Genomic DNA, 26171 nt, shown 5'->3' on the forward strand with positions numbered 1-26171 from the left:
CAAGGTAGGAAATATGGCCAATTATATCCCATTGACCTTTTATACTATTGTCCCCTCATAATCCTGAAACTTCTGTATGTTGTTGTTTTATGCCATCGAGTCAGTTCTGACTCATAGCAACCGTGCATAGGGTTTCCAAGGTGCGGCTGGTGAACTTAAACTGCTGATCTTCTGGTTCAAACTGACCTTGTGGTCCAGTGCTTTATCTCACAGCACCACACCAGGACGCCTCATAATTCTGAGAATTCTGTATGTTGTTGTTGTTATTAACTGCCAGTGAGTTGGGTCCAACACATAGTCTGCCTCTTTACCATTCTTCTGGTGTTATCATGTACCTTAAAAAGCCTCTAATATTCTCCAAACAGCCACTGAAGTAGCTTGTTCAGCTGCAATGACCTCAGATATAACAAACAATACCTATTGGTATTTTTTCATCAACAGTTAGATGCACTTCGAATAGGGAAAACATACCAAAACTAAAACGATGCCTAACATAGCAACTGAGTCAACTGCCAACATTACAAACGAAATGCATTAAAAACGACAAATTGAAAAAAAAAACACACCAAAAACTCTTGTTGGAACTCCTTCATTCTTGAGGTGTCTCAATCTTGTTTGTGTCACAATGAGAACTGCTACACAGAGTCATGAGGGATACCACCTTAGAGCTAATTCTACACGAGAGTCATGAGGGATACCACCTTAGAGCTAATTCTCTTTTGTTTTTTCTGGTCTTTCTAAGTTTTTCATGACCCTTCACCCTCCAGCCTATCATTTCTCCTCCAACTATGCTTTGCTTCTTTCTGGACATGCACTTTATCTTCATCCTTCAACTTTGGGTTCATTTTATTCCCTGGAATTTAGTTAAGGATTATTTCCATATGTTTGAGAAATATGAGTAAGGATAGAGATATATGACTAAAAATTTTATTTCACACTTCTGATACACCCCACATGTTAAACTTCAGCATCTTACCACTTTGAGGTTTTTTTTGGTGTGTGTTTGTTTTTTTAACACAGTTTGTTTACAATAATAAGGATAATTTCAGGAAATGAGTCGCAGAAAATATGAAGCCATCTCCATGTAGGGATTTAATAAGCTGTAGCTTTTTGAGGATGTACATACAGTGAGGTCCGTGCATGGGACCACTTAATAGATGAAGTTAGGTTCAACAACATTTCTAGTAAGACATAAATTATCTACAATTCCACAGCACAAAAGATTTCAATAGAAAACTATACTTTTAAAAATTAAAGAGAGAGAGACTAGATAGGGCCCATTAATTAAATCTGGAACTCTTCACTGTACTTTTTGTTAAACGGAAGCTTAGATGTGCAAAACCAGGCAGATTAAAAAATATCACTTAAAAGTAGTTTTGACTAAATTTGTCTCGGTGATCTTCGGATCCTTATATACTCATACTTTTATGGGAAAAGATGTAGATAAAAACAAATAAAATATATTTTCATCATTAGCATCTACAGAAAACTGATAAAAGAAAGACCATTATAAAACATGAAAGAAAAAAAATCACTCCTTTATTTGGAAAAAGTTACACTCAATCAGATTCTCAGGCAAAGGGGGTTGAATTGAATAATATATTGAAGTTTCTTCTATGGTCCACTGATTCAGATAATGATGTTGTTGTTGTTGTTGTTATGTGCCGTGGAGTTGGTTCCGACTCATAGCGACCCTGTACAGGGTTTCCGAGGCTGTAAATCTTTACCAGAGCAGAACCCCTCATCTTTCTTCTGCGGAACAGCTGGTAGTTTCGAACTGCTGACCTTGAGGTTCGCAGCCCGATTAGTAACCACTATGCTACCAGAGCTCCTTGATAGTGGTAAAAAAAAATGTACTAGTGAAAATCATTTAATACTGAAAATGGGTAATACATAGATGAAGGCAAACGTTAAAATCAATGAATGCATATAGATATTTCTCCAGACTACATACATTTTATAATACATTATATTTCTACTAAACTGACAGGACTGAGAAAGCTCACTCACTTGATAGTTACCTGTTAAAAAGTCACTGTTATATAATTTTAAAATACATTTACTGACTTAAAAATTAGACTTATCAGATAAAAGTTTTACTAAGCTGCAGAGTCCCATTTCATGGGAATTAAGATGACTATAAAATTTTTTTTAAGATGCACATAAATTTTTAACAAAATATTTTGCCATAAAGATAGAAATGCATGTCACATGATTCAGGTAAACAAGAGTCATGATCTTCACACTGACAGGAACTTATAAAATGTACAGCAATTCAATCGAACTTCTCATCTTGAAAGTAATCCGCAAGACCAAGATATTCTTCAAGCTGATCATATTTCTGCATATATAATAAACAAAAAGTTATTTTACTCAAAGAAAACAAAGATATACAGGCCTTTTCAATCTACAGGAACAAGTACATTCCATGGTAAGCAGGAACAAATTCACTTTTATTATGGACAGGGATTCATTTTAGAATGCGCATTTCTAACTCACAGAAAACACTGAGTTAGAAAATACACTTACTACTGTATTTTCAAAGCCTAATTTTCTACTATCATAACCAAAATAAAATGACTTCAATAATTTATTTGACAAAGTTTTGTTGACTGGATAATATATACCAAACATTTCACTAGTGAATGTCTAGACACCAGAAACATTACGATACTTTCCCTATTCCTAAGAAGAACAGAGTTTAGCTGTAAGCTATGTACCGGACTACTAATCACAAGGTCACAAGTTCAAACCCACCAGTGGCTCCACACGAGAAAGATGAAGCTGTCTGTCCCTGCAAAGATTTAAAGTCTTAGAAACCCTCTATGGGGCTCCCCATAAGCTGGAATCAACTTGATGACAGTGGGTTTGGGTTTTGGTCTACCTCTAAAATCACTAATAAGTGTCATAAAGAAGTATACACAGTGTGTTATGGGGATTCAGACGGGAGGTCATGGTTAGTTAAAGTAGTCAAGAAAGATGTCATGAAAAATCAGCAGAACATCATCAGTATGTAAAGCTTTGATGGGGATCTCTTTGTGGAGGAAACAACAGTCCATCTAATGGTGACAAGACAAAAAAAAGTGTGAGATATGAACACAATCTGAGGTTGTTTAAAGAAAGAGAAAAAAGAGAAGTCTGAACCCAAAAGGTTGATGCAAGAGAATAAAAAGTTATGAAATGTTAGATTAAGAAGTTTAGTGATAACTTGACAGGCAATGAAAAGCTGCTAAAGGTTTTCAACAGAGAACTTAAAATTGGTAAAACAGTCATGTCTAGAATAGTCTGGCAACTGGTTATGAGTCAGGTAATGAGGGCTCAGATTTGCATGATAGCAATGAAGTTGGAAAGCAATCAGCAAAGTAGAAAAAGTTAAGAGAAGTTTCAAGTGATTTGGAGATTTTAAGGTAGAGAGAATAGGAGAATAATGGCAGGGTTACTTCTGAGGCAGGTTGGGGAAAGAAAAAAGATGCATGTGTGATCACTTTGTGGCATAAAGAATTCTAGCTACTCATGAGGAAAGTCACTTAATTGAGGAGATTAAGTGATTCAATGGTTTCTTGACTCCATTTATGAACTTTTATTCTAAACCCATGAAGTTGAAAGAGGATTCTGTTGAGCCACATTTCTGTGGTGATAAGGACCCTTAGAAGAGTATGTGAACAGTGTGGTTTCCTTCCAGACTTATATAAGCTATAAAACTCTTCACACTAAGATTGCTGTAATTAGATCACTTCTGGAAACGATGAAGAAAAGCACTTGAGGAGAAAGAGGCTATGGACTACTTAGGTACCCTTTTGGCCTAGTCCTCAGACAGCTTCCATTAGATATAAGTATTCTAGGATTTAAAACCTGTATTATACAAGCTTGGCTATTTTTCAGCCTTTTATATTACCTTTCTTCATACCCTTTATTCCATTTTGTACACTTCTTTTGGAAAGTTATAATCTATCTCAGCTCTAGTAGCAAAAAGAGAGGAAAAGCTTTTAATGAAAATGTTGTTGTTGTTGTCAGGTGCCATCGAGTCAGAAGCGACTCATAGCGACCCCATGCACAGCAGAATGAAACAATGTCCGATCCTGGGCCAACCTCACTACTGCTGCCACACTTGAGTCCATCAATGATGACACCTGGCCAATCCATCTCGTTAGGGGTCTTCCTCTGTTTCTCTGACCCTCCATCTAACCCAGCATGACATCCTTCCCCAGCGACTGTTCCCTCCGGATAATATGTCCAAAGTATGAGAGATGAAGCTTAGCCATCCTGGCCTCCAAGGAGCACTCTGGTTGCACTTCTTCCAAAACACATCTACTGGTTCTTTTGGCAGTCCATGGCACTTTCAGTATTCTTCTCCAACACCACAACTCAAAGGCATCAATTCTTCTACAATCTTCCTTATTCACTGTCCAGCTTTCATATCCATATGAGGTTACTGAAAATACCATGGCTTGGGTCAGGCGCACCTTAGTCCTCAAGCTGACATCTCTGCTCTTCAAAACTTTAAAAAGTTCCTGTGCAGCAGATTTGCCCAATGCAATACGTCGTCTGATCTCTTGACTGCTGCTTCCGCGAGTGTTGATAGTAGGTAACATTAATTGTTTACTTACTATTTGCTAGGTTCTACATTAAATGCACCAAATGTGTCACATTATTGGTTTTGTTTCTATTGTACAGATTTAAAAACTCAAGCTTATGGAAATAATTTGTCCTAAAATTCTACAGTGAGTAAGTGGCTGAGCAAATATTTAAAACCATGCTTTCAATGATCATAGTATACTGCTTCTGAGATTTAAATGGTAAATGCAGAGCACAGCATTGCAGTGAAAAAAATCTCAAAAAGGGAAAGTTACACTCCGAGAGAAAGCAATTACATTACTTGCCTACCCCGCCCCCTCCCCCCTAAAGATTTTCCTTCCGTAGTTTTTCTGGAGAGTTTTAGGTCATACTTTAATAATGAAGACTACTCTCTTAACAGTGCCAGAGTGACCTATCAGTGACAGTGGCATCAGGTGAATTTGGGGAATGAAGTATGGGAGAGAGGTCTGACCATAAAAGGAAGCATGTGGAGTCTAATCAAAGCAGACTAGCTGGACCTGCAAAAAGGGATGGTTTTACCAAGGGAGAGGGGTTAGGCAAGAGGACAGAACCTGGTGCAACATGTTCTTTTAAGAAATATTCCTCAATCTTTAAGTTGCTTAAGAATCACCTACTTTCTTAAGACATTAGATGCTTCCCAACCTCAAGGATTCTCAGCCAGTCGTTCCGGAGTAAGGTCAAGGATTATGGAGTTTTCATGAACTCCTAACCAAAACACAAATAAACTAAAAAAACCCACGGCCATGTCAGAGGACTCATGTGCTCTGTATTCTAATGTGTGCTCCATAGGGTTTTCATGGCTATTACCAGATCTTATTTTCTGTGATACCTCTGGTTTGATTCAAACCACACTTTTTGGTTAGTAGTCCAGTGCTTAACTAGTTGTGCTGACTACTGTTGTTGTTGTGAAGTGCCGTCGAGTCGGTTCCGACCCATAGCGACCCTGTACAGGGTTTCCGAGGGTGTAAATCTTTACGGGAGTAGAAAGCCTCGTCTTTCTCCCGCGGAGCAGCTGGTAGTTTCGAACCGCTGACCTTAAGGTTCGCAGCCCGATTCGTAACCACTACTCTAACTGACTACTAGGTGATTCTAATATATGGAGTTTAAGGGCTATGTTTTGAGAAATACTAGTTTAAGAGTGGAAGAAAAAAGAAAACAAAGTTTAAAAGGAAAAATGATGTCAGCAAATGAGAAGAGTTTTAGGAAGGGGATGGATATTCAATTACCATTTAAACTTCTTATATAATACTGTTTATTCATACAATATGTTTACAGTAGACCTTACATTTACCTGTAAAATTTAAACTTAACACTTCTGTTGACATACTTTCTTCACTCCCTGGTTCTCATGTAACCACCCGCTTATCCCACTATCTTATACATTTCCATGGAAACGTCATTTTCATATATGCACTATCGCCTTAGTGAAAAAAAAAAAAAGTTAGAATTTTGTCTGCAGCACTCTATAGCAAATTCTTTGGCTCTATTTTAGAATAAGATATGTCATTATTTATTATATATTGTTTCATTATAGCTTTTAAATCACTTGTTCTGTTCTCACACTTGAGTTGTTCCTACCCTTTTAGTATCATTAAACAGATAGTATCCTGGTTCAAAGGTCAGGAAGAAGAACCAAAAGAACAGAAACATGCAAGTCTTTGGGAAGAAGTGCTGAGATATCCTGAAATAATGGTGAAAAAGGTTTGAGAGAAGAAGGGACAGGTAAAGGAAAAAGTAGTGTGAAATAACAAGCTGGAAGAGGGAAAACACGTGGTCTGTGTAAAGCAAAAGAAGGGGTTGATATTATTGAGGAGTTAAGAGCAAAGAGAGTCATGGATGTGAGCATTTGAATATCACTGAGTCCTACGGGGTCTTAATAATGGGAGTCATGAGACTGCAGCCAAAGGAGACACCCATCATAAGAGCACATCACCCAGCAACACACAAAGAGGGATGGACAGAGTCAAGCTAAGAAATGTCAGAGCACTTGGTAAAATTCTGAAATTTAATCACAGCATGAGAAGTTGCATATAAACTTTATAAAAATTGCCTATAAACTTCTATGATTTCTAGAGAATGTCTTGAGAAAGTTTATGGACAAAATATTTAAGTAAGAGAAACTCAAGGAAAAAAAAAAAGGAAGCACTTTGGAATTTTTATGTGAAAAATGTACATACTGCCCCAAACATGTTGTTGTTGTTGTTGTTAAGTACCGTGGAGTCGGTTCTGACTCATAGTGACCCTGCACAGCGTTTCCTAGGCTGTAAATCTTTATGGGAGCAGAACATACATGACCTTAAAATATTATCACTGTCTAAGATTAAGGAGTCTTGGTGTGGCACTGTGGGTTAATGCGCCAGACTGCAAAGCTGTTTGAACTGCAAGGTTGGTGTTTTAAGCTCACCAGCTGCTCCTTGGAAACCCTATACAGGGTCGCTATGGGTCAGAACTGACTCAACGGCACTTCAACGAAGGTGAAGTAAAGGAGCTCTGGTAGTGTAGTGGTTACGAATCGGGCTGCGAACCACAAGGTCAGCAGTTCGAAACTACCAACTGTTCTGCGGGAGAAAGATAAGGCTTTCTGCTCCTGTAAAGACTTACAGCCTCGGAGACCCTGTGCAGGGTCACTATGAGTCAGAACCGACTCCAAGGCACATAACCACCACCACCAAGGTTAAGTATAACACTTTCTTTTCCTAAGAATTTCTTCTTCTTTATTTCTAGTCCCTCTTGTTGTCGTAAACTTCACTAAGATATTTTAGAGCACATGATTTGAAGATGCTTTTTATTTTTTCTACATTATAATGTTCTATGTTAACAATTCATGTGTGTATATTATACTTACATACATAGTGATTTTTCTATGCCTAGGTACACAATTCTCTATAAATGTGGAGTCCAAATAAGTCTTTCAACTTCACCTAAAGTTTGGCAACACTTAATACATCAATAAAAGTGCTTAAGAATTTAATGTTACCTGGGAAAATGAAGATGAGAGCGGGGTGGTTGGTGGCTAAGTGATGGCTCTCCGCCAAGGGAATGGAAAACAGAAAGCCAGGTGGGAGGAGAAGAACGAATTAGGCTTAATTGGCAGCAGAGGGGAGAAGTAGAGGCAAAGTAAAAGACAAACTGAAGAGACCAGGACAAAGTAAAAGATAAACTGAGAAAAAGAAAACTTAAGGGTCAGGATGTGGGTGGCACACCAGGGTGTCATTGGGTGGTAGCTGTGGTGGGAGGATAATTGTCAAAAGGGAAAACCAAAAATCTTGTCAGTCTCCAGACAAGGAAGACCCCCATTGAATTCTAAGAAGTTCCTTTTATGTTGTTCCATTTTTCTTTCCTTTTGTTCACAAATATTTTTTCTCCAAGTTCTCTTGCTTTGTTTTTTGCTTCTCTTTTAGAAGTGTCCCTATGACACAACCCAGGCAATGGATCTGAGGTCAAGCTTTGCTTTTTTAAAACATGAAACATACTGCTGAGCTCAGTTGCCTGAAAACCTACTATTTGTTCTCACACATTCATGTAACTAGACTTGTTTTAGAAGACTGCAATCATCTTAGCATTCTATCCATGTACCATAAACAATTCTAAAAAGGCCCATGAGCAAATGAGAGCTTATAAGCTTCCAGCAGATCTTCAGGAACCCAGACATTCTTCAAAACCCCTACTTTATCCCTGGTATCAAATTTAGTTATCAGCAAGATAGGAAAGAATTAAAATCAGTGCTGTGGCCAGAAACCTCCGCCTTTTCCCCTTGTTTTTCAGCAATGGTGCTCATTGCTCAGTCCCAAGTCATCAAGAAGAAAATGTAGATGGTATTAGAATGGGCAGCTGGGATCCTTTCCTCAGATTGGCACGAGGTGCTTCTTCACCCTAAGGCCACAAGAACTGCCAGAAACAATAGGAAGCAGACAACCAGAGGTGAGTTCTATATTTTGTCAAAGAAAAGGAACTTAATATACTTGTACAAATGCCAGCAGGGTCACTCATGGAAGACACGTTTTAGCTGAGCTTCCGTATGAAGACAGACTAGGGTGAAGGAAAGGCAGACTACTTACAAATACTCAGTAATCAAAAACTTTATGACTAAGAGTGGAAGACTATTAGCACAAGAATATTAAATGCTAAAACATGATGAACAGCACCAGAATATTGTCAGATATACTGCTGGAAGATGAACCCCTGAGGTTGGAAGGCACTCAAAATACAACTGCCTCCTCAAAGTAGAGGTGATCATGATGATATGAAAAGAGTAAAGTCCTCTGGACCTTCATTTACTGATGGGGCACAACTCAAAAAGAGGAGAAACAGCTATAAACATACATTAATAATCAGAACATGGAATGTATGAAGTATGAATCTAGGAAAATTGGAAGTTGTAAAAATAGAAATGGAACACATAGACATGGGTATCCTAGGCATTAGTGAGCTGCAATCAACTGGTATTAGTCATTTTGTATCTGACAATCACATGATTTACTATGCTGGTAATGACAAATTGAAAAGGTGTGGCAACTCTCTCATTCATCATCAAAAAGAACTTATCAACATCTGTCTTGAAGTACAACACTGTCTGTGATAGGATAATATTCATGCGTCTATAAGGAAGATCTGGTAGCTCTGGTAGCGTAGTGGTTATGAATCGGGCTGCGAACCTTAAGGTCAGCAGTTTGAAACTACCAGCTGCTCCATGGGAGATAGATGAGGCTTTCTGCTCCCGTAAAGATTTACAGCCTGGAAACCCTGTACAGGGTCACTATGGGTCGGAACCGACTCAACAGCACTTAACAACAACAACATAAGGAAGATCAGTTGATACCACTATTATTCAAATTTACATGCCAATCACTAAAGCCAATGATGATGAAATTGAAGAATTCTACCAACTTCTTCAGTCTGAAATCAATCAAACATGTACTCAATCCACTGGCGATTGGATTGCAAAGGTTGGAAACAAAGGAAGGATCAGTAGTTGGAAAATCGGCTTTGAAGATAGAAATGATGCTGGAGACTGCATTATAGAATTTTGTAAGACCAACAACTTCTTCATTGCAAATATCTTTTTTAAACAACATAAAAGGCGACTATATATGTGGAGTCCTGGTATAGCACTGTGGGTTAATATGCCAGACTGCAAAGCCATTTGAACTGCAAGGTTGGCAGTTCAAGCTCACCAGCTGTTCCTCAGAAACCCTATACAGGGTCGCTATGGGTCAGAACCGACTCGACAGCACTTCACAACAACAACATACATATGGACCTGACCATATGGAAGACACAAAAATCAAACTGACTACATCTGTGGAAAGAGACGGTGGAAAAGCTCTGTAATGATTAGCCAAAACAATGTCAGGCACACACTGTGGAACAGACCATCAGATGCTCATATGCAAATTTAGTCTGAAGCGGAAGAAAATTAAAACAAGTCCATGAGAGCAAAAATATGACCCTGAACATATCCCACCTGAATTTAAAGATCATCTCAGGAAAAGATTTGATGCATTAGACCCTAAAGACCTAAGACCAGAAGAGTTGTGAGATGGCATCAAGAACATCATACAGGAAGAAAATAAAAAAGTCATTAAGAAGACAAGAAAAGAAGAGAAAGACCAAAATGGATGTCAAAAGTGACTCTGAAACTTTCTCTCCAGCATAGAGATGATGCTAAAGCCAATTTAAGAAATGAGGAGGCACAAGAGCTGAACAGAAAATTTCAAAGGTCAATTCTAGAAGACAAAGTCAAACCTTATAACAAACTGTGCAAAGATATGGAGTTAGAAAACCAAAAGAGAAGAACATGTTCAGCATTTCTCAAGCTGAAGGAATTGAAGCAAAAAATTAAGGTACTGAAGGATTCTTTGGGCAAAATATTGAATGATGCAGAATGCATCAAAAGATGGGAGGAATATATAGAATCACTACCCAAAATAAGAAGGCTGATATTCAACCATTTCAAGAGGTAGCATATGATCAAGAACCAATGATCCCGAAGGAAGAAGTCTAATGCGCACTGAAGGCACTGGAAAAGAACAAGGCTCTGGGAATAGATAGAATAAAACTGAAATCTTTTAATAAATTGATGTGGCACTGAAGGCAGTTATCTATGCCAAGAAATTTGGAAGACAACTACCTGGCCAATTGACTGGAAGAGATCTGTATTTGTGTCCATTCCAAAGAGAGGTGACTCAATGGAATGTGGAAATCATATGACAGTATCATTAAGATCTCCTGCCAGTAGTTTTACTAAAGATAATACAGTAATGGCTGCAAATATATATTGACAGAGAACCTCCAGAGTTTCAAGCTGGATTCAGAAGAGGATGTGGAACAAGGGATATCATTGTTGACATTAGATGGATCTTGGCTGGAAGCAGAGAACACCAGAAAGATGTTTTACCTGTGTTTTTTGGACTATGCAAAGGCTTTTGATTTTGTGGATCATAAGCTACGGACAGCACTGTGAAGAATGTGTATTCCAGAACACTTAACTGTGCTCATGAGTAACATGTACATAGACCAAGAGGCAGTTGTTTGAACACAACAACGGAACTCCAAATGGTTTAAAATAAGGAAAGGTGTGTGCCAGGGGTGTATTCTCTCACCATACTTATTCAATCAGTATGCTTAACAAATAATCCTCCAAGAAGCTGGATTATATGAAGAAAAATGGGGTATCAGCGTCGGAGGAAGACTCATTAACAACCTCAGATATACAGATGATACAACCTTGCTTGCTGAAAGTGAAGAGGACTTAATATACTGATTAAGATCAAAGACCACAGTCTCCCGAATGGGTTGCATCTCAATGTAAACAAAACAAAAATCCTAACCAATGGACTAATAAACAACATCTATATAAATGACAAAAAAAAAAAAAAATTGATGTTGTCAAAGACTTCATTTTTCTAGGATCAGCCATCAATATTCATGCAAGCAGCAGTCAAGAAATCAAATGATGTATTGCATTAGGCAAATCTGCTGCACAAGACCTCTTTAAAGTGTTGAAGAGCAAAGATGTGAGTTTGAGGACTAAGGTGTGCCTGACCCAAGCCATGGTATTTTTAACCATCTCATATGCATGTGAAAGCTGGACAGTGAATAAGGAAGACCGTAGAATTGATGCATTTATGGTGTTGGAGGAGAGTACTGCAAGTACCATGGACTGCCAAAAGAACAGATCTGTGTTGGAAGACGTGCACGCAGAGCGTTCGTTGGAAGCCAGGATGGCCAGACTTCATCGCTCATATTTCAGACTTATTATCAGGAGGGACTAGTCCCTGGGGAGGTATTATCATGTTTGGTAAAGTGGAGAGTTGGAGAAAAAGAGGAAGACCCCCACAGAGATGGACTGGTGCAGTGGTAGCAGCAATAGGCTCATGCGCAGCAACAATTGTGAGGTCGGTGCAGGACTAGGCAGCCTTTCACTATGTTGTGCATAGGATCACCATGAGTCGTACCGACTGAACGATGCCTAGTAACAACAATATATTAGTGAGACATACCACATACGCACAAGGGAAAGGACAAAAAACTTTCATTAAAGGACAGTATTACTGCTTATTAAACTTATCTGATGACCTGAGTGAATGCTTGCTTAGAACATGTGGCCACATTCAGGGAAGGCAGTAATAAACACGGAAGGAATGGGTGATTAAGAGAAGAGAACACCGACAGTGAGAGGAAAGATTCTCTTTTAAATTTCACTTTCTTCTAAACATCTGTATTCCTTGACTGATCATTATTAGGTTCCAGAATCTATTGAAGGTTCAGGATGTTTCTTATCTATTTATTTTTACCTTTTTAATCCAGCCACTTTCTTTGAACTGGCTGAAAATTCTTTCCACTGTTTCTTTAACCTGTTCGTCTTCCACTTCTGTCTTTGCAATTGAGCAACATTCCTGGTAGAGCTTGAATTTAAAATGTTTCAGTTGATGATAAATCCGGGTACGATTAGCACAAATTCTACCAATAGTAAACACCTAAATTAAGAAATAATCATTATGATCGGACACATCACGCCAATAACAGAGTAGCAAATACACAGTTTTTCTGGTTTTCAGATTCTCTTTAGTCGTAAGATCTAGTACATGTATTCTTGATTTTAGTTTATTCAGTAAACTGTGTAGAAGCCAGAATCTGTATAAGGTAGAAACCTGGTCAGAGAAGGAAAACTCAAATCCTTTCTACAAAGAGGAGCAGTGGAAAAGTGGTAACACCACCAAAGGCAGAAAAATTTGGAGACTAGGAAATATAAGGCAGTCTCATTGGAGCTCTGGCTTTCACAAGTTTCACTGTACAATGATTCTTTTACCTTCTCTTCTTCAACTATGTGAACAAAAAACTGAGCATCCATTTTTCAAGTACTGGGTTAGGCAATGAGATATAAATAAAAGTTGTCCTATCTGTATCAGGGGACTCATGGTATGGCATTGTAGGATTGTTATAACCACAGGTCAGTGGTTCGAAGCCACAAGCCGCTCCTCAGAAAACCTATACAGACTTGAAAGCACCAACAACATTTGTATTAGGGAGTGTACTGTGTGGAAAGAAAGACAAATGAGTGTGAAGTGATATGACAAATGCCATGTATGACATGCTGTCAAGGCACAGAGGAGGAGTCCTTAATCCAATCTAGAAAGATGTGTCCTCAAGTAGGTAATGCTTTAGGTCTTGAGAAAAGTTAGTCAAGTGTGGGAACGAGGTGAACGCAGTTTGTAAAGCAGAGGAATGGCAATACACAAGTAAGAAAGAGCCTGCGAGGTTTCAGAAATACAGATTTACTGAATGAACTTTCTAGACATAAGCAACATATAAAACCGAAATACATTCTTGTGCTTGCTAATATTAAGTATTGGCAGTTTTCTCTTATTATGCATCTTTGTCCCCTCAAAAAATGTCACACAGTAAAAAAAAAAAAAAAAATGCTGTTTATGCATCTTTATTGCCTTAATCAATGTGTCCAGTGTGAATAAAACACATATATTTCCTTGTCAGACAGCTATAGGAACTTAATTTCTATCCCTAAGTGGTCTTCTGGAGTCCTGGTGTGGCCCTTGTAGAATAAGCACTGCACTGCTACTGCCATGTCAGTGGTTCAAAGCCACCATCCACTCCTTGGAAACTCTACATGGTCACTAAGCCGGAACTTACCTGAAAGCACTTAACAAAAACAACATATAGTCTTCTAGATTCTGTGTTTTACAAACGTATAGCTAAAACAGGAAGGGTAACTGCATTTCATAAAAATGTTATGTTTTCAATCACTGATGTATGATATCCACACAAAACACTCATACATTTTAGTGTACAGCTCAGTGAATGTTCACTCATGTGAACCCAGATCAAGAAACAGAATTTTACCAACACCCAGGAAATCCTCCCATCCTTCCTGACTTCAAATAGCAGAGATTTATTTTACCTATTTTAGTTTGTTACATTAATGAAATCAAATAGCAAAGGCTATGTTGTACTGCATACTTTAATTCATATTCAGATGGTAATTAAGTATAGTGGACTGCTAACAGTATACTAAGAGCATGGGTGGCACAATGCTCAACTGGTAACCGAAACCTCAGCAGGCAGTTCGAACCCAACAACCGCTCTGCAGGAAAAGATGGGGCAGTCTGCTTTCACAAGGATTATAGTGTTGACGATCCATGGGGCAGTTCTACTATGTTCAGAATGCCACCATCAGTGCCATTTTTCACAAGGAAGGACACCAGACTTGATATGCCAATTACCCACATACATTCTGCATTCATTTTTGACAAAACTAATAGCCACTCCTTGGAAACCTTATACAGGGTCGCTATGGGTTGGAATCGACTTGATGGCACTTAACAACAACAATCTTAATAATCTATTTAACAATATCACTTGTATGTTCCCCTTGCAGAGTGGCTTCACACACAAAAAAATTACAATTCCTAAAACTATAATATTAAATTCATGAAAGCAGCTATATAGAGAATAAATATTCTCCCATTTGTTAAATTTAATGGTTTGATTTTCATTGCATGAATTTTTTTTACTGCTCTGTGCTTTTAGTTCTTGAAACCTTGGCTTTTTTTTTGTTTTTAGATATTTGAGTTAACTTTTTAAATTATAGATTTTGTTCCTCCACAGGGCTTTAGACTCTAGAAATTATTATCTAATTCTTCTTCCCTCTCTAGGATTAGTTGTGGACAGCAAGAATAGTGAATGTATAGCAATATTTTTATCTATACAACAGAAGATGTTCTTCAAAGTTTTAAATCACTTTTATTAAGACTCTAGGTGTCTCATCGCATAAAACATCATAAATCAGTTTTTGAAACACAAGGAAATATGCATATGACTATACTCAGAAATAAATGTGTTTTATGGCAACTTGACAAAGTACTAAAGACAAATTCTGAATTCATTATCCCCATGCAAACATTCTAAATGAATTTTTGAACCCCAGACCGCTTAGAGGAATCTGGTTAATTATAACCCAATAATCCTGAGGACTCACACTACCTACTTTAGTAAAATAATTGAGATAAACAGGATATTCCCATTTTCCTAGCTGGCTTGAGGCCTTCAAAGATGACTTGGGGCTTCTAATCTACCCTTGCCCATAAAAGCGGTACACAGACTCACTAGAAAAGAGCTCAATATTAATACACTGGCACTTATCAATGCAAACAAAACTATAATGCCATGCCAACTCATAGCAACCCTATAGGATAAAGGAGAGCTTCCCCATAGGGTTTCCTAGGTTGTTGCACTGTGGGTTAATGTGCTGAACTACAAAGTCAGCTTGAACCACAAGGTTGGTGGTTCAAGCTCACCAGCTGCTCTTCGGAAACCCTATACAGGGTCGGTATGAGTCAGAACTGACTCAACAGAGTCGGAACTACCTCAACGGCACTTAACAACAACAACAACAATCTTTATGGAAGCATACTGCCACATCTTCCTTCCATGGAGCAGGTGGTGGGGTTGAACTGTTGACCTTTTGGCTAGCAGCTGAGCACTTAACCATTTCACCACCAGTACTGCTTTATTTATTTATTACGTTTCTCAAAAAAACAGAAAAATTTTGTACAAGGGGCTTCAAAATGTTCTTTTATTTCCATTTTCCCATGAAGAGTTTGAAGTGCCTTCATATTACTCATTTTATTATATGACTGAATTATGAAACAAATGTGCTAAGACATGCTTTTACATTAAAAAATTATACCTTTCTTTTTATGATTTCTCCCTTCTCTTAATATTAATTTCTCCACTTGTGAAAATAATCTAGGCTTATTTGTGTAAGATTATATAACGTAATGTTTTTAAATGCTGAAAAATAAAGCTAAAAGAAAATAATACCTGCTTATCATGTGACATGAAATCATCTCCTTCCATAGTTCGGATATTATACATCTTCCCTGATAACTGCACCAAGTATTTACAGCAGCGATATAATCCACAGGCCTGGCAGTAACCAAACTTAGTGTTCGTCTCTAGAATACTAACATTAGAGTAATTTTCCACCCGTTCCTGAAACAATGTTAAGAAATGGAATGAAACTTTAATAGATAAAAATAAATATAAAATAAAAAGAAACTAACCAAATTAAAACTATCATAAGAATTTATACTCATAGGAAGAGAGGTACAAAAACAACACACTTGCATTACCTACATTAATACTAAGCACTCATTAGGTACTTGTAAAATAATTTACATTAAAAATGAATTTGTATTCTAGGTTATTAAATGAGAAGAAACTGGACTAGGCAAAATAGGTTTTTTATCTCTTTAATACTCACGAGTTATTATTAAGTAGTGATAGTCAATTTACTTCTTTTCCCTCTTCTCTAGCTAGTGCTATGGAGGTACAGATCAGTTAAAACTGGTGGGTGGGGTGGGGGAGGTAGCATAAAAAAATTCAGGAAAATAAAAAAATTAATAAATTTTAGTCACAAATTCAAAATTAAAAAGGAACATATTCAGTCTCAATTGTATGGATTATATCATAAGCAAACCCAACCCAACCCATTGTCATCAAGTTGATTCTGACTAATCTCATGACCCAATATAGAGGGGTTCCAAGACTGTAAAATCTTTATGGTTGCAAACAACCTCATCTTTCTACCATGGAGCAGCTGGTGGGCTTGAACTGCCAACTTTGTGGGTAGCAGTTCAATGGTTATCCTACAGTGCCACTAGGATAAACTAGTTTGAACCGCTCCTTATGGATTATATCATAGCTTCCACAAAATTTTTCAGGACTAATTTCATCTTCCTATGATTACCTGCTAAAGTCTTGTGAAAACAAGTAAGATGGAACTAGGATTGACAGGTGTCCAAAATTGATATGGACAGTCTAGTAGCTGAGTTATCCAACTGAAAAATATGTCATGCACAAATAAGTTTCATTAACATACTACAAATTATTGATGTTTAAGTATTTTTATTTACATTCTAGGCTTATGCTACACATTGCTAACCCAACTGGACATTAGTTTTTACTAGAATAGTATTTAAACTGTGCATAAAACCATGAGCATGCTTACTATCAAAAACCCAATGCTGCTGAGTTGATTCCAACTCATAGCAACAGAGTAGAACAGAGTGTTTTATAGAACTGTTTTATAGGATTTTAGAGAACTCTGTTTTATAAGGTTTCCAAGGCTGTAAATCCTCATGGAAGCAAACTGCTGCATCTTTCTCCTGTCTCCAGAGTGGCTGGTGGGTTGAGTCACAGACTTTTTGTTTAGCAGTTGAGTGTTTAACCACTGCGCCACCTGGGTTCCTTAGTATGGGAGCTAAAACCACTGCTGTAGAGTTGCTTCCTACTCCCAGCAATCCTATAGGACAGAATGGGACGTCCTTATATGGCTCTCAAGGCCATAAATCTTTATGGGCGTAGATTACTACATCTTTGTCCTGCAGCAAGGTTCATAGATTGGAACCTCAAAACTTTCAGTTAGTAGTTAAGTACTTTAACAGATGTGTCATCAGGGTTCCTGTAGTTACTTGTGTGCCCCATAGAAGAAATATGAATGGTGGACACATGACAATATTGTGACTCATACAATGCTAAGTAAATTAACCAACATATTTGATATTTAGTTAGTATTTACAGATTAAGGAATTAGTAAGTGTGGCACTGCAGGATAAGCACTGGACTGCTAACCGCAATGTCGACAGTTTAAACCCACCAGCAGCTCTTGGGAAACCCTATACAGGGTCACTATGAATAGAAATAGACTGAACAGCACTTAATAACAAAGTAAAAACTACACGTGATGCTGCAGGATAAATACTGCACTGCTAACTGCTAGGAAGCCTGGTGTGGCATTGTGGGTTAATGTGCTGGACTGCAAGGTCAGTTTGAACCACAAGGTCAGCGGTTCAAGCTCACTAGCCTCTACTTGGAAACCCTTCCTATACAGGGTCACTATGAGTTGGAACCGACTTGACAGCACTTAACAGCAACAACCATAAGGTTGGCCATTCAAAGCCCCCAGCTGCTCCTCAGAAACCCTATGTGGCTGCTGCATGCCACTGGGTCAGCTCTAACTCATAGCAAACCTTTACAGGGTTTTAGAGACTGTAAATCTTCACAAGAGCAGAAAGCTTTATCTTATTCCCTTGGAGTGGCTGGTGGATTCAAACTGCTAACCTTGTGGTTAGCAGCCCCATACCTAACACACTATGCTATGAGGGTTCCTTTAGAAACCCTATGTTGCTGTCGAGTTGGTTCCAACTCAAAGTGACCCTATACGCAATAGAGCGAAACACGGCTGCTCAGCACACTGCTCAGTCCTGCGCCATTCTCACAACTCTAATGCTTGAGCCCAGTCCTGCTGTCACTGTGCCAATCAATCTCATTGGAGCTCTTCCTCTTTCTCGCATACCCACCACTTTACCAAGCATGATGTCCTTCTCCAGGGACTTGCTCTTCTTGAACACATGTGCAAAATCTGAGAGTCAATGTCTCATTATCCTGACTCTTAAAGAGCCCTCACGCTATACTTCTAATACTGACCTGTTCACTTTCCTGGCAGTCTATGGTACCTTAAATATTCTTCTCCAACAGAACATCTCAAATGCCCCATATAGGGTTGCTATGAGTCAGAACAGACTCAACAACAAACAACAACAACAAATACTACATCTCTCTCTGTTAGTAATTTCTCAGATACATTTTGATTTGGTTATGAAAAAATATGCTATGGGGGTAACCGTTAGTAGTTAAGTGCTTTAACAGCCACTAGGAAAAAATCCTACTAACCAAATCAAAATGTATCTGAGAAATTACTAACAGAGAGAGAGATGCAGGAGTCCAGGTGTGGCACTGTAGGATAATGCGCTGGACCGCAAAGTCAGTTTTAACTGCAAGCTCGGTGGTTCAAACTCACTAGCCTCTCCTCGAAAACCCTATATAGGGTCACTATGAGTTGGAACTGACTCAACGACACTCAACAACAATTATCTAATATACTGATTTTCTTTTTACATTGTGTATTTTACAACAATTTTGCCTTTTGTCTACACTTCGTAATTCCCATACTTCATGGTATTTTTTTTTTAAGTTTTTATTGTTTATTGTTTACAGAGCAGATCTTCAGTTTTACATTCAACAAATCATATACTTTGTTTCATTATAATGATTAGAATCCCCTCCATGTACCATCCATTAACAATATTTCTCTCTAATCATTTTTAGCTTTTTTTTTTTTTTTTTTTAACATATATAATTTATACCACCAAAGGGCACATTCTGCAAGTCTGCCTCCTGGCCGCCAGCTCTCAGTCCCTCTCTTCCCATGAATCAGCTGCTCTCTCTCCATGTTCATGGTACTCTTTTAATAAACCGTATTTGGCAGTTTTATTAAATAATACTGGCCACATTCAAGAACTTAACATTTTAATTTAGATCCAAAATTCTACTAGGAATAAAAAGATTAGGTTTTTATTGGCATCATCCCAGTACTATTTATTAACAAGGGGAATCAATACATACTCCTTTTAAGAGGCAACCAAGAGCTTTCCAATATTTGTATAAGTGGCTTCCTTGGGAAATTCAATATATTAGCGTATACAGTCTGAGCACACTGAATTATGAGTTATCTTTTGATGATCAAATCCAATGTAAATGTTCTGAGGGAATGGAAGGATGGTTAAAAAATGCCATCTAAATTCTCTTTATGAAAGCTGTACTTTAGATATGATGTTTATTCTCACTGAGGAAAACACAACTCTTGAAAGGTGGTCTTTTTTTTTTTAAGTACAAAGAAGTAATTGTTCCAAATTTATCAAAATTCGTACAATATTCTGTTTTAGTATTTGTATTAAATGGCATTAAGGAAAGAAATATGTTGTGAACATTCGACAGACTGATAAATGCAAACTAACAAATATTTAATTAATGAAAAATAAGCTCTGTTTATGTTAACATGATGAGAAGCAAAAATGAATATTTGAAAAAAAATAAAAAGCAATCAAAATATAAGATATTGTATTTAATTTTAACTAATATTTGTCTACATATAATTTTATCAGATAAGAAGAGTTACTAATATCATCTAGAAATCTCTCCAAAGGGTCATAAATCAACATTAATTTCTATATTAACTGAAATGGTCACCCCTAAAACTTCTAAAAACCCCAAGATCCTAGAAAAGAAAGGGGGAGAACTGTAGGGAAACAATATTAGTGATCAGTTGTCATCCTTCTTTTGGTAGATAGTCTATTTCTAAGCTACATTTCATAGTCAAGACCTATAGACTGCTCTACAGCCCCCAAATCCCAATGTCATCTAGTCAATTCTGACTTTCAGTGATCCTCTAAAGGGTTTCCAAGATTGTAAATCTTTACATGAGCAGGCAATCTCATCTCTCCCATTGAGTGGCTGGTGTGTTTAAGTGGCTGACCTTGCAATTAGCAGCCCAATGCCTAACTCACCATGTCATGAGGGTTCCTTGTCTGGTCTATGTTGTTTGTTATTAAGTACCATCTAGTCGGTTCAGACTCACAGTGACCCTGTATGGAGTTTCCAAGGGGCAGCTGGTGAATTTGGGCTGTCGACCTTGCAGTTCAAACTGAACCCAGTGCATTATCCCACAGCACCCCACCAAGACTAGCACTGCCTGGTCTACTGTTGTTGTTGTTAAGTGCTGTTGAGCTGGTCCTGACTCATAGCGACCCTGTATAGGGTTTCCAAGGAGCGGCTGGTGAGCTTTAACTGCCGAGTTTGCAGTTCAAACTGACCTTGCAGTCCAGCACATTCATCTACAGTGCCACACTAGGACTCCAAGTCTGGTCTATAGTAAGAGTAAAAATATTTACGGGAAAACCACTCAGTTCTAAGATTATGGAATACTCAGTACTAATGATAATATGAAGCCCAAGAATCATGCAACACATTTTACTTAAGTCCTGGATATTTTTTGACTCTTCCACGTGGATTCTGGTAACAATTATTGGTGTTTACCAAATGCTTTTCTCCTTCCAGTTACATGGCAATGGTAAGTGTGCAATTCCCTGCCTCCTATGAAGTTAGGTATGACCATGACTTGCTTTAATCAAATAAAATGTGAAAGGAAGCAACAAGAGTCATGGCATTTGCAGGCTAAAATTCAGAGTGAAATAGGTATAATCTACTATAGTACGGCATTGTATATTATAGCACAGAGAGTAGAAAGAACCTTGGATTAAATACTCGTCTGGCTAACTAATAGCTGCGTAATCTAAGGTTAATAGATTTTTCTGAGTCACACAGTTTTCTTATCTCTAAATGGAGGAAATTATAGCACCTTATTCATGGGATTACTTCTAAGAGTAAATAAGATATTTTACTTTGAATATAAAGTACTTGGCAAAAATTAGATGATCAATAATAAAACAAATGCTACTTTTTTCCATTAAAGAAAACAATATGCTATATTTTAATAATGAATATATGCACTTTACCTTCAAAGTAAGTAAATATTTCATTTTGAAGTAGGTTAATAGGTTTTTTATCTGAAGAAGAAACTGGGGTTCAGAGAGGTTGAAAACTTACCCCAAGTCAAAAAGATATATATAATAGCCCTAAACTCAAGCCAAGTTCTAACTTAAGGCCTTCTACCTTTTTCTGTAATCCTGTAACTGTCCTTTAACCCTCATCATCTGCTCCTAAATTATTCAAAACTAAATCCTCAGGCAATCCAAAGTCAACCAGACCTTACATAAAACCAATCTTCTGACATGCCATAAATGAACTACAGTTGCTAGTGGTTTAAATGCTTGAAAGACTTGAAGGAACTTTAGGTACTCAATTATCTTGTTATTTTTCTTCTTGCTAATAATGACAATGGACTCCTGCTGTAGCACTATAGGATAAGCACTGGATTTCCAACCACACATTTGGCAGTTCAAGCTCACCAGCTGCTCCTTGGAAACCCTGTAAAGGGTCACTAAAAGTCAGAATTGACTTGACGGCACATTATCAACAACCATTAGAATACATAATATTAGAAGTGTTGGGGTGGGGACCTTAAGAATAAAATAATATAGTTGGCTGGTATGTGTCGTGGAGTCAGTTCTGACTCATAGTGACCCTGTATAGGGTTTCCAAGCAGCAGCAGCCAAACTTGTGGTCGGTCCAGTGGCTATCCTACAATGCCACAACAGTGGTACTGGTGCTGGTGGTGGTGGTGATGTGCCGTGGACTTGGTTCCCACTCATGGTGACCTGTATAGGGTTTTGAGACTGCAAATCTTACGGGAGCAAAAAGCCTCATCTCTCTCCTACAGAAAAGCTGGCAATTTTGAACACCTGACCTTGAGATTAACAGCCTGAATCATAACCACTACATTAATATAGTAGAGCCCTTAATATTAAGAGATCATAAAATATAAAAGCCAGATCACATGGAATCTAGTAGATTTTATGAAACAAAGAGGTATTTTCCCCAAACAGTAGAATAACAAATCGCATTGGAAACAACAAAAAAAAGGGAATACTGAGGTTCTGTAGGTTAAGCACTGAACTGCTAATAACCAGGTTGGTGGTTCAAGTCCATATGCTGCCCCGTGAGAAAGAGATGGGGTTTTCTGCTCTCGCAAAGATTTACAGCTTTGGAAATCCTATATAGACTCACTATGAGTTGGAACCGACTCACTAGAACTTAACAACGAAGCAAACAAGTTGTCAAAATGTATCTAGATAAGTGTTTGCTAGATTATGTTCTATGTAAATCAAGCATCCTCAGAGATAATAATAGATATTTCCCGAGAAGTCTCACAAATTTGTAAGAAACAAATGATAAAAGACACATCTATAAAGTATTATATTCTATCTCTCTCAAAGAGTTATAGCATAAATTTATATATTAATATTCCTGAAAAGTCCTCTAATAAATAAACCAGTCTAAATTAAACCCAGTTCCCTCAAACTTCTTTGCTATATAGAACTCATTTTTGAAACAATTAACATTTGTGGCATAGAATTAAGCAGAAATAACTTAAAAAAATTATCCTTGCTTTGATGACTTGTCTAGTCATAGCAAAACTCATTTTATAGATGGCTGAGTACTAGAGAGTTCTAAAGCTATTTATCATTTATTGGGATAAATATAATTTAGTAAGAATGAGTATAAACAACACTAGCCTTTACAAACAGATTATTTAACAAAGAACTAATGCAAACACTTTGGAGAGGATTCAGTCACACTGGGTACTGAAATACTCAGAGGGCCCCCTCTCTGACATCCCCCAATTCCTTCTCCTATCCTGGAGATAAGAAACTAAAGTGCATACCTTATACTGCTCTTTCCAATGACTTCTAGAAAATAAATTCTCTAAACGAGGCTGGACAAAGCGATCATCAAAAAAATTAAGAGATGTCAACATATCTTTGGCATATGATTTTTGCCTGGTGCCATCTGTTTGGGGGAATAACAACAAAAACAATCACTCTTCTCATATAAAATATGTAATTTTTACTTATGATCTCTTCCCATAGTTTTAAGGAAGACGGTTGGTTGGTTTTGTTGTTGTTAAAGTAATGTCAAGTTGGTTCTGACTCGTAGCTACCTAGTATAGGGTTTCTGAGGAGCAGCTGGTTTTGAACAGCTGACTTCATGGCTTGCAGTCTAGTGCTGATCCTACAGTGCCACACCAGGAGTCCACTGGTGGTTGAAGATATTTTAAATAAATAAAAGAAAATGAAGTGAAAAATCATGCTAATAAGGAACAAAAACAGAAAAAAAGCTATAGTTTGCCTTATAAGTCTTCAACTTTAACAATTATTTCCTGATGACAAAACAGTCTGATGAAAAAGGTTTTCATGCTGTTTTTTATTTTCGTATATAAAACTGGCATGGATTAGCCATTAAATTCCAGATCAAGCTCAAAGTTCTGAGTATGACTTTCCACACCCTCTGCAACTGGCTTCATCCTACCTAACCAGTGGTCCTGGTGTGGCACTGCAGGATAAGCACTGGACTGCAAGGTTGGCAGTTCATACTCACCACCCTCTCAAACTCACTCTGATTTGATGGCATTTGCCAACAACCACAATCCAGTGGTAACCCCAAGTGCCAAGAAAGCAGAGCCTTCTCTTCTCCCTAGAGATGTCTCCTCACTCCCTTTCAGCACACTACACTCACTTCTGCCTTCTTGATTTGGCTCTTATTATACTGTAAAACCTTTGCCATCAAGTGGATTCCTACTCACAGTGACCCTATAGGACAGAGAACTGCTCCATAGGGTTTCTAAGAATGTAATGTTTATGAAGCAGATAGCTACATCTTCTGTAGAGCAGTTGGTGGATTTGAATTGCTGACCTTTAGTTTAGTATCCAAGCACTTAACTTACCATGCCACCAGTGCTTTTTATAGGCCCTGCTGTTGCTGTTAAGTGCCGATTCATAGCAACCCTATATAGGGTGTTTGAAGAGTACCTGGTGGGTTTGAACCGTAGTTTAGTGCTCATCCTACAGCACCACACCAGGACTCCTTTATATGCTTGTCTATTTGTATGTATTTATCATATTTTGGGAAGTTAAGCTTTGTTTTCCTTCCTTCTTTAGGTTTCCTTAATAAATCTGTTGTTGTTGGTTGCCATGAAGTCAGCTCTGACGCCTGGCAGCCCTCATGTCAAGAGTAAAGCTGCTGCATTGGGTTTTCTAGACAGCCAACTTCTGAAAGCAAACTGCCAGGCTTGCCCTGTCTTCAGAAGGGCTTCTGATCATAGACCTTTCAGCTAATAGTAGAGCTATTTTGTACCATCCAAGAACTCTGCACTACTCCTCTGAGTTTATCTATTTCATCTGTCCCCATCTCATTCTACCTTAGTCACAGAGGCCTTCTAGTTGTTCTCTGAACACACCAGACTATCTCTTTCCTAAAGCTGTTGCCACTTACTCTTCTCTCTACAAGATCCATATGCTACTCCCTCCCTCACTTGGTTTCCCTTAAGAGTTCACAAGAGACCTTCTTTAACAAAGCTAAAATTGGCTTTCTTCTCCTTTATCACTTATATTTTCTTATACTATTTTTTCAAGAACTAATCACCAGTTGAATTCATATTACGCTGTGTATTTGTTTATATACGTATTGGCTGTATCCCATTAGACTTTAAGCAATATGAAAGTATGAGTCACATGACAGTTTCTACCGTATCTCCTGCTCTCAAATAATGCCTAGCCTATCATAGGCACTTAATAAATAAGTGGTAAGATAAATTTAATTTTAACTTTTAGGTAGGTACTCAACACAACATTTGTGGTGGTGGTCGAAAGCTGTTGAATCTGCTCTGACTCAGAGCAACACTATGAGTATAGGGCTTCCTAAGTTGTAAATCTTTACGGGAACAGAAAGCCTCTTTCTCCTGCCAACATATTTATAGTCTTCATTAAGTGCCAGGTTTAGTGCTAGATGCAAGGAATACGTGTGTACATAGGATATAGTTCTTCCCACACTCTGGTAAGTGAGGCAGGCAAAAATATATTTTAAATACAGTGGAAAAGTACAAGTACCTGAATTCCACCATACTCAGAATGACAGTGGCACTAATGAAGGAGACAAATATTTGTGAGTGAGTCGTACACAGCTTTCACAGTGGAAATGTTTTGATACTCACATGGAATATCTGGGGTACAAATGGATTATATTCTGAGAGCGAAACGCATGTGTATAAGTACTAGTGCATACAATATCACGTAAGTCTTGCTGAAACTCAAGGAGGATGGAGCATGGTTGGTTGTAAAGCCACCCTGTTTTGTGAGTCTGTGTCTGGTATCTGTAAATTCACTGTGAACTCTCTAAGAGCACGGATGTGTAACTTACTTTTGTACTCTTTGTACCTACCACTAATTAGCTCCTTATATCAAAAGATTTTGATGTAACTGATCCTAGAGGGTACATCAGAGAGTCTTGACCATCATTAATAACTGGCGATTGCCTAATATAGTTTTTAAAGCTGCATTGCTTAAAAATTGGTAAAAGAGACTGTTGCATTCATATTAACTTACCATACAGTGTGCTCAGAAAAGATTCATCTAAAGCATTGATCAGCAAAGCCTTCACAACTCTTTGAAAGTGAGTACAGTGGTCACTAAAAGAATCTG

The 26171-nt window shown here is 37.8% G+C and overlaps 1 protein-coding gene across 1 annotated transcript in view; it reads right to left on the bottom strand.

Moving 5' to 3' along the window:
- Positions 1 to 2275: 2275 nt before the first annotated feature.
- The window catches only part of CCDC82 (coiled-coil domain containing 82), a 37666-nt gene continuing 13770 nt past the window's right edge, over positions 2276 to 26171 (bottom strand). The window contains exons 3-7 of the mRNA XM_006833947.1: positions 26076 to 26168; positions 23360 to 23484; positions 15937 to 16107; positions 12393 to 12575; positions 2276 to 2341 (exon numbers count right to left, since the gene is read on the bottom strand). Of these exons, the coding sequence (XP_006834010.1) occupies positions 2276 to 2341; positions 12393 to 12575; positions 15937 to 16107; positions 23360 to 23484; positions 26076 to 26168 (638 nt within the window). The remainder of the gene's footprint in view (positions 2342 to 12392; positions 12576 to 15936; positions 16108 to 23359; positions 23485 to 26075; positions 26169 to 26171) is intronic.

This window comes from Chrysochloris asiatica, unplaced genomic scaffold (assembly GCF_000296735.1).
Source record: "Chrysochloris asiatica unplaced genomic scaffold, ChrAsi1.0 scaffold00008, whole genome shotgun sequence".
In the NCBI taxonomy this organism is placed as follows: domain Eukaryota; kingdom Metazoa; phylum Chordata; class Mammalia; order Afrosoricida; family Chrysochloridae; genus Chrysochloris; species Chrysochloris asiatica.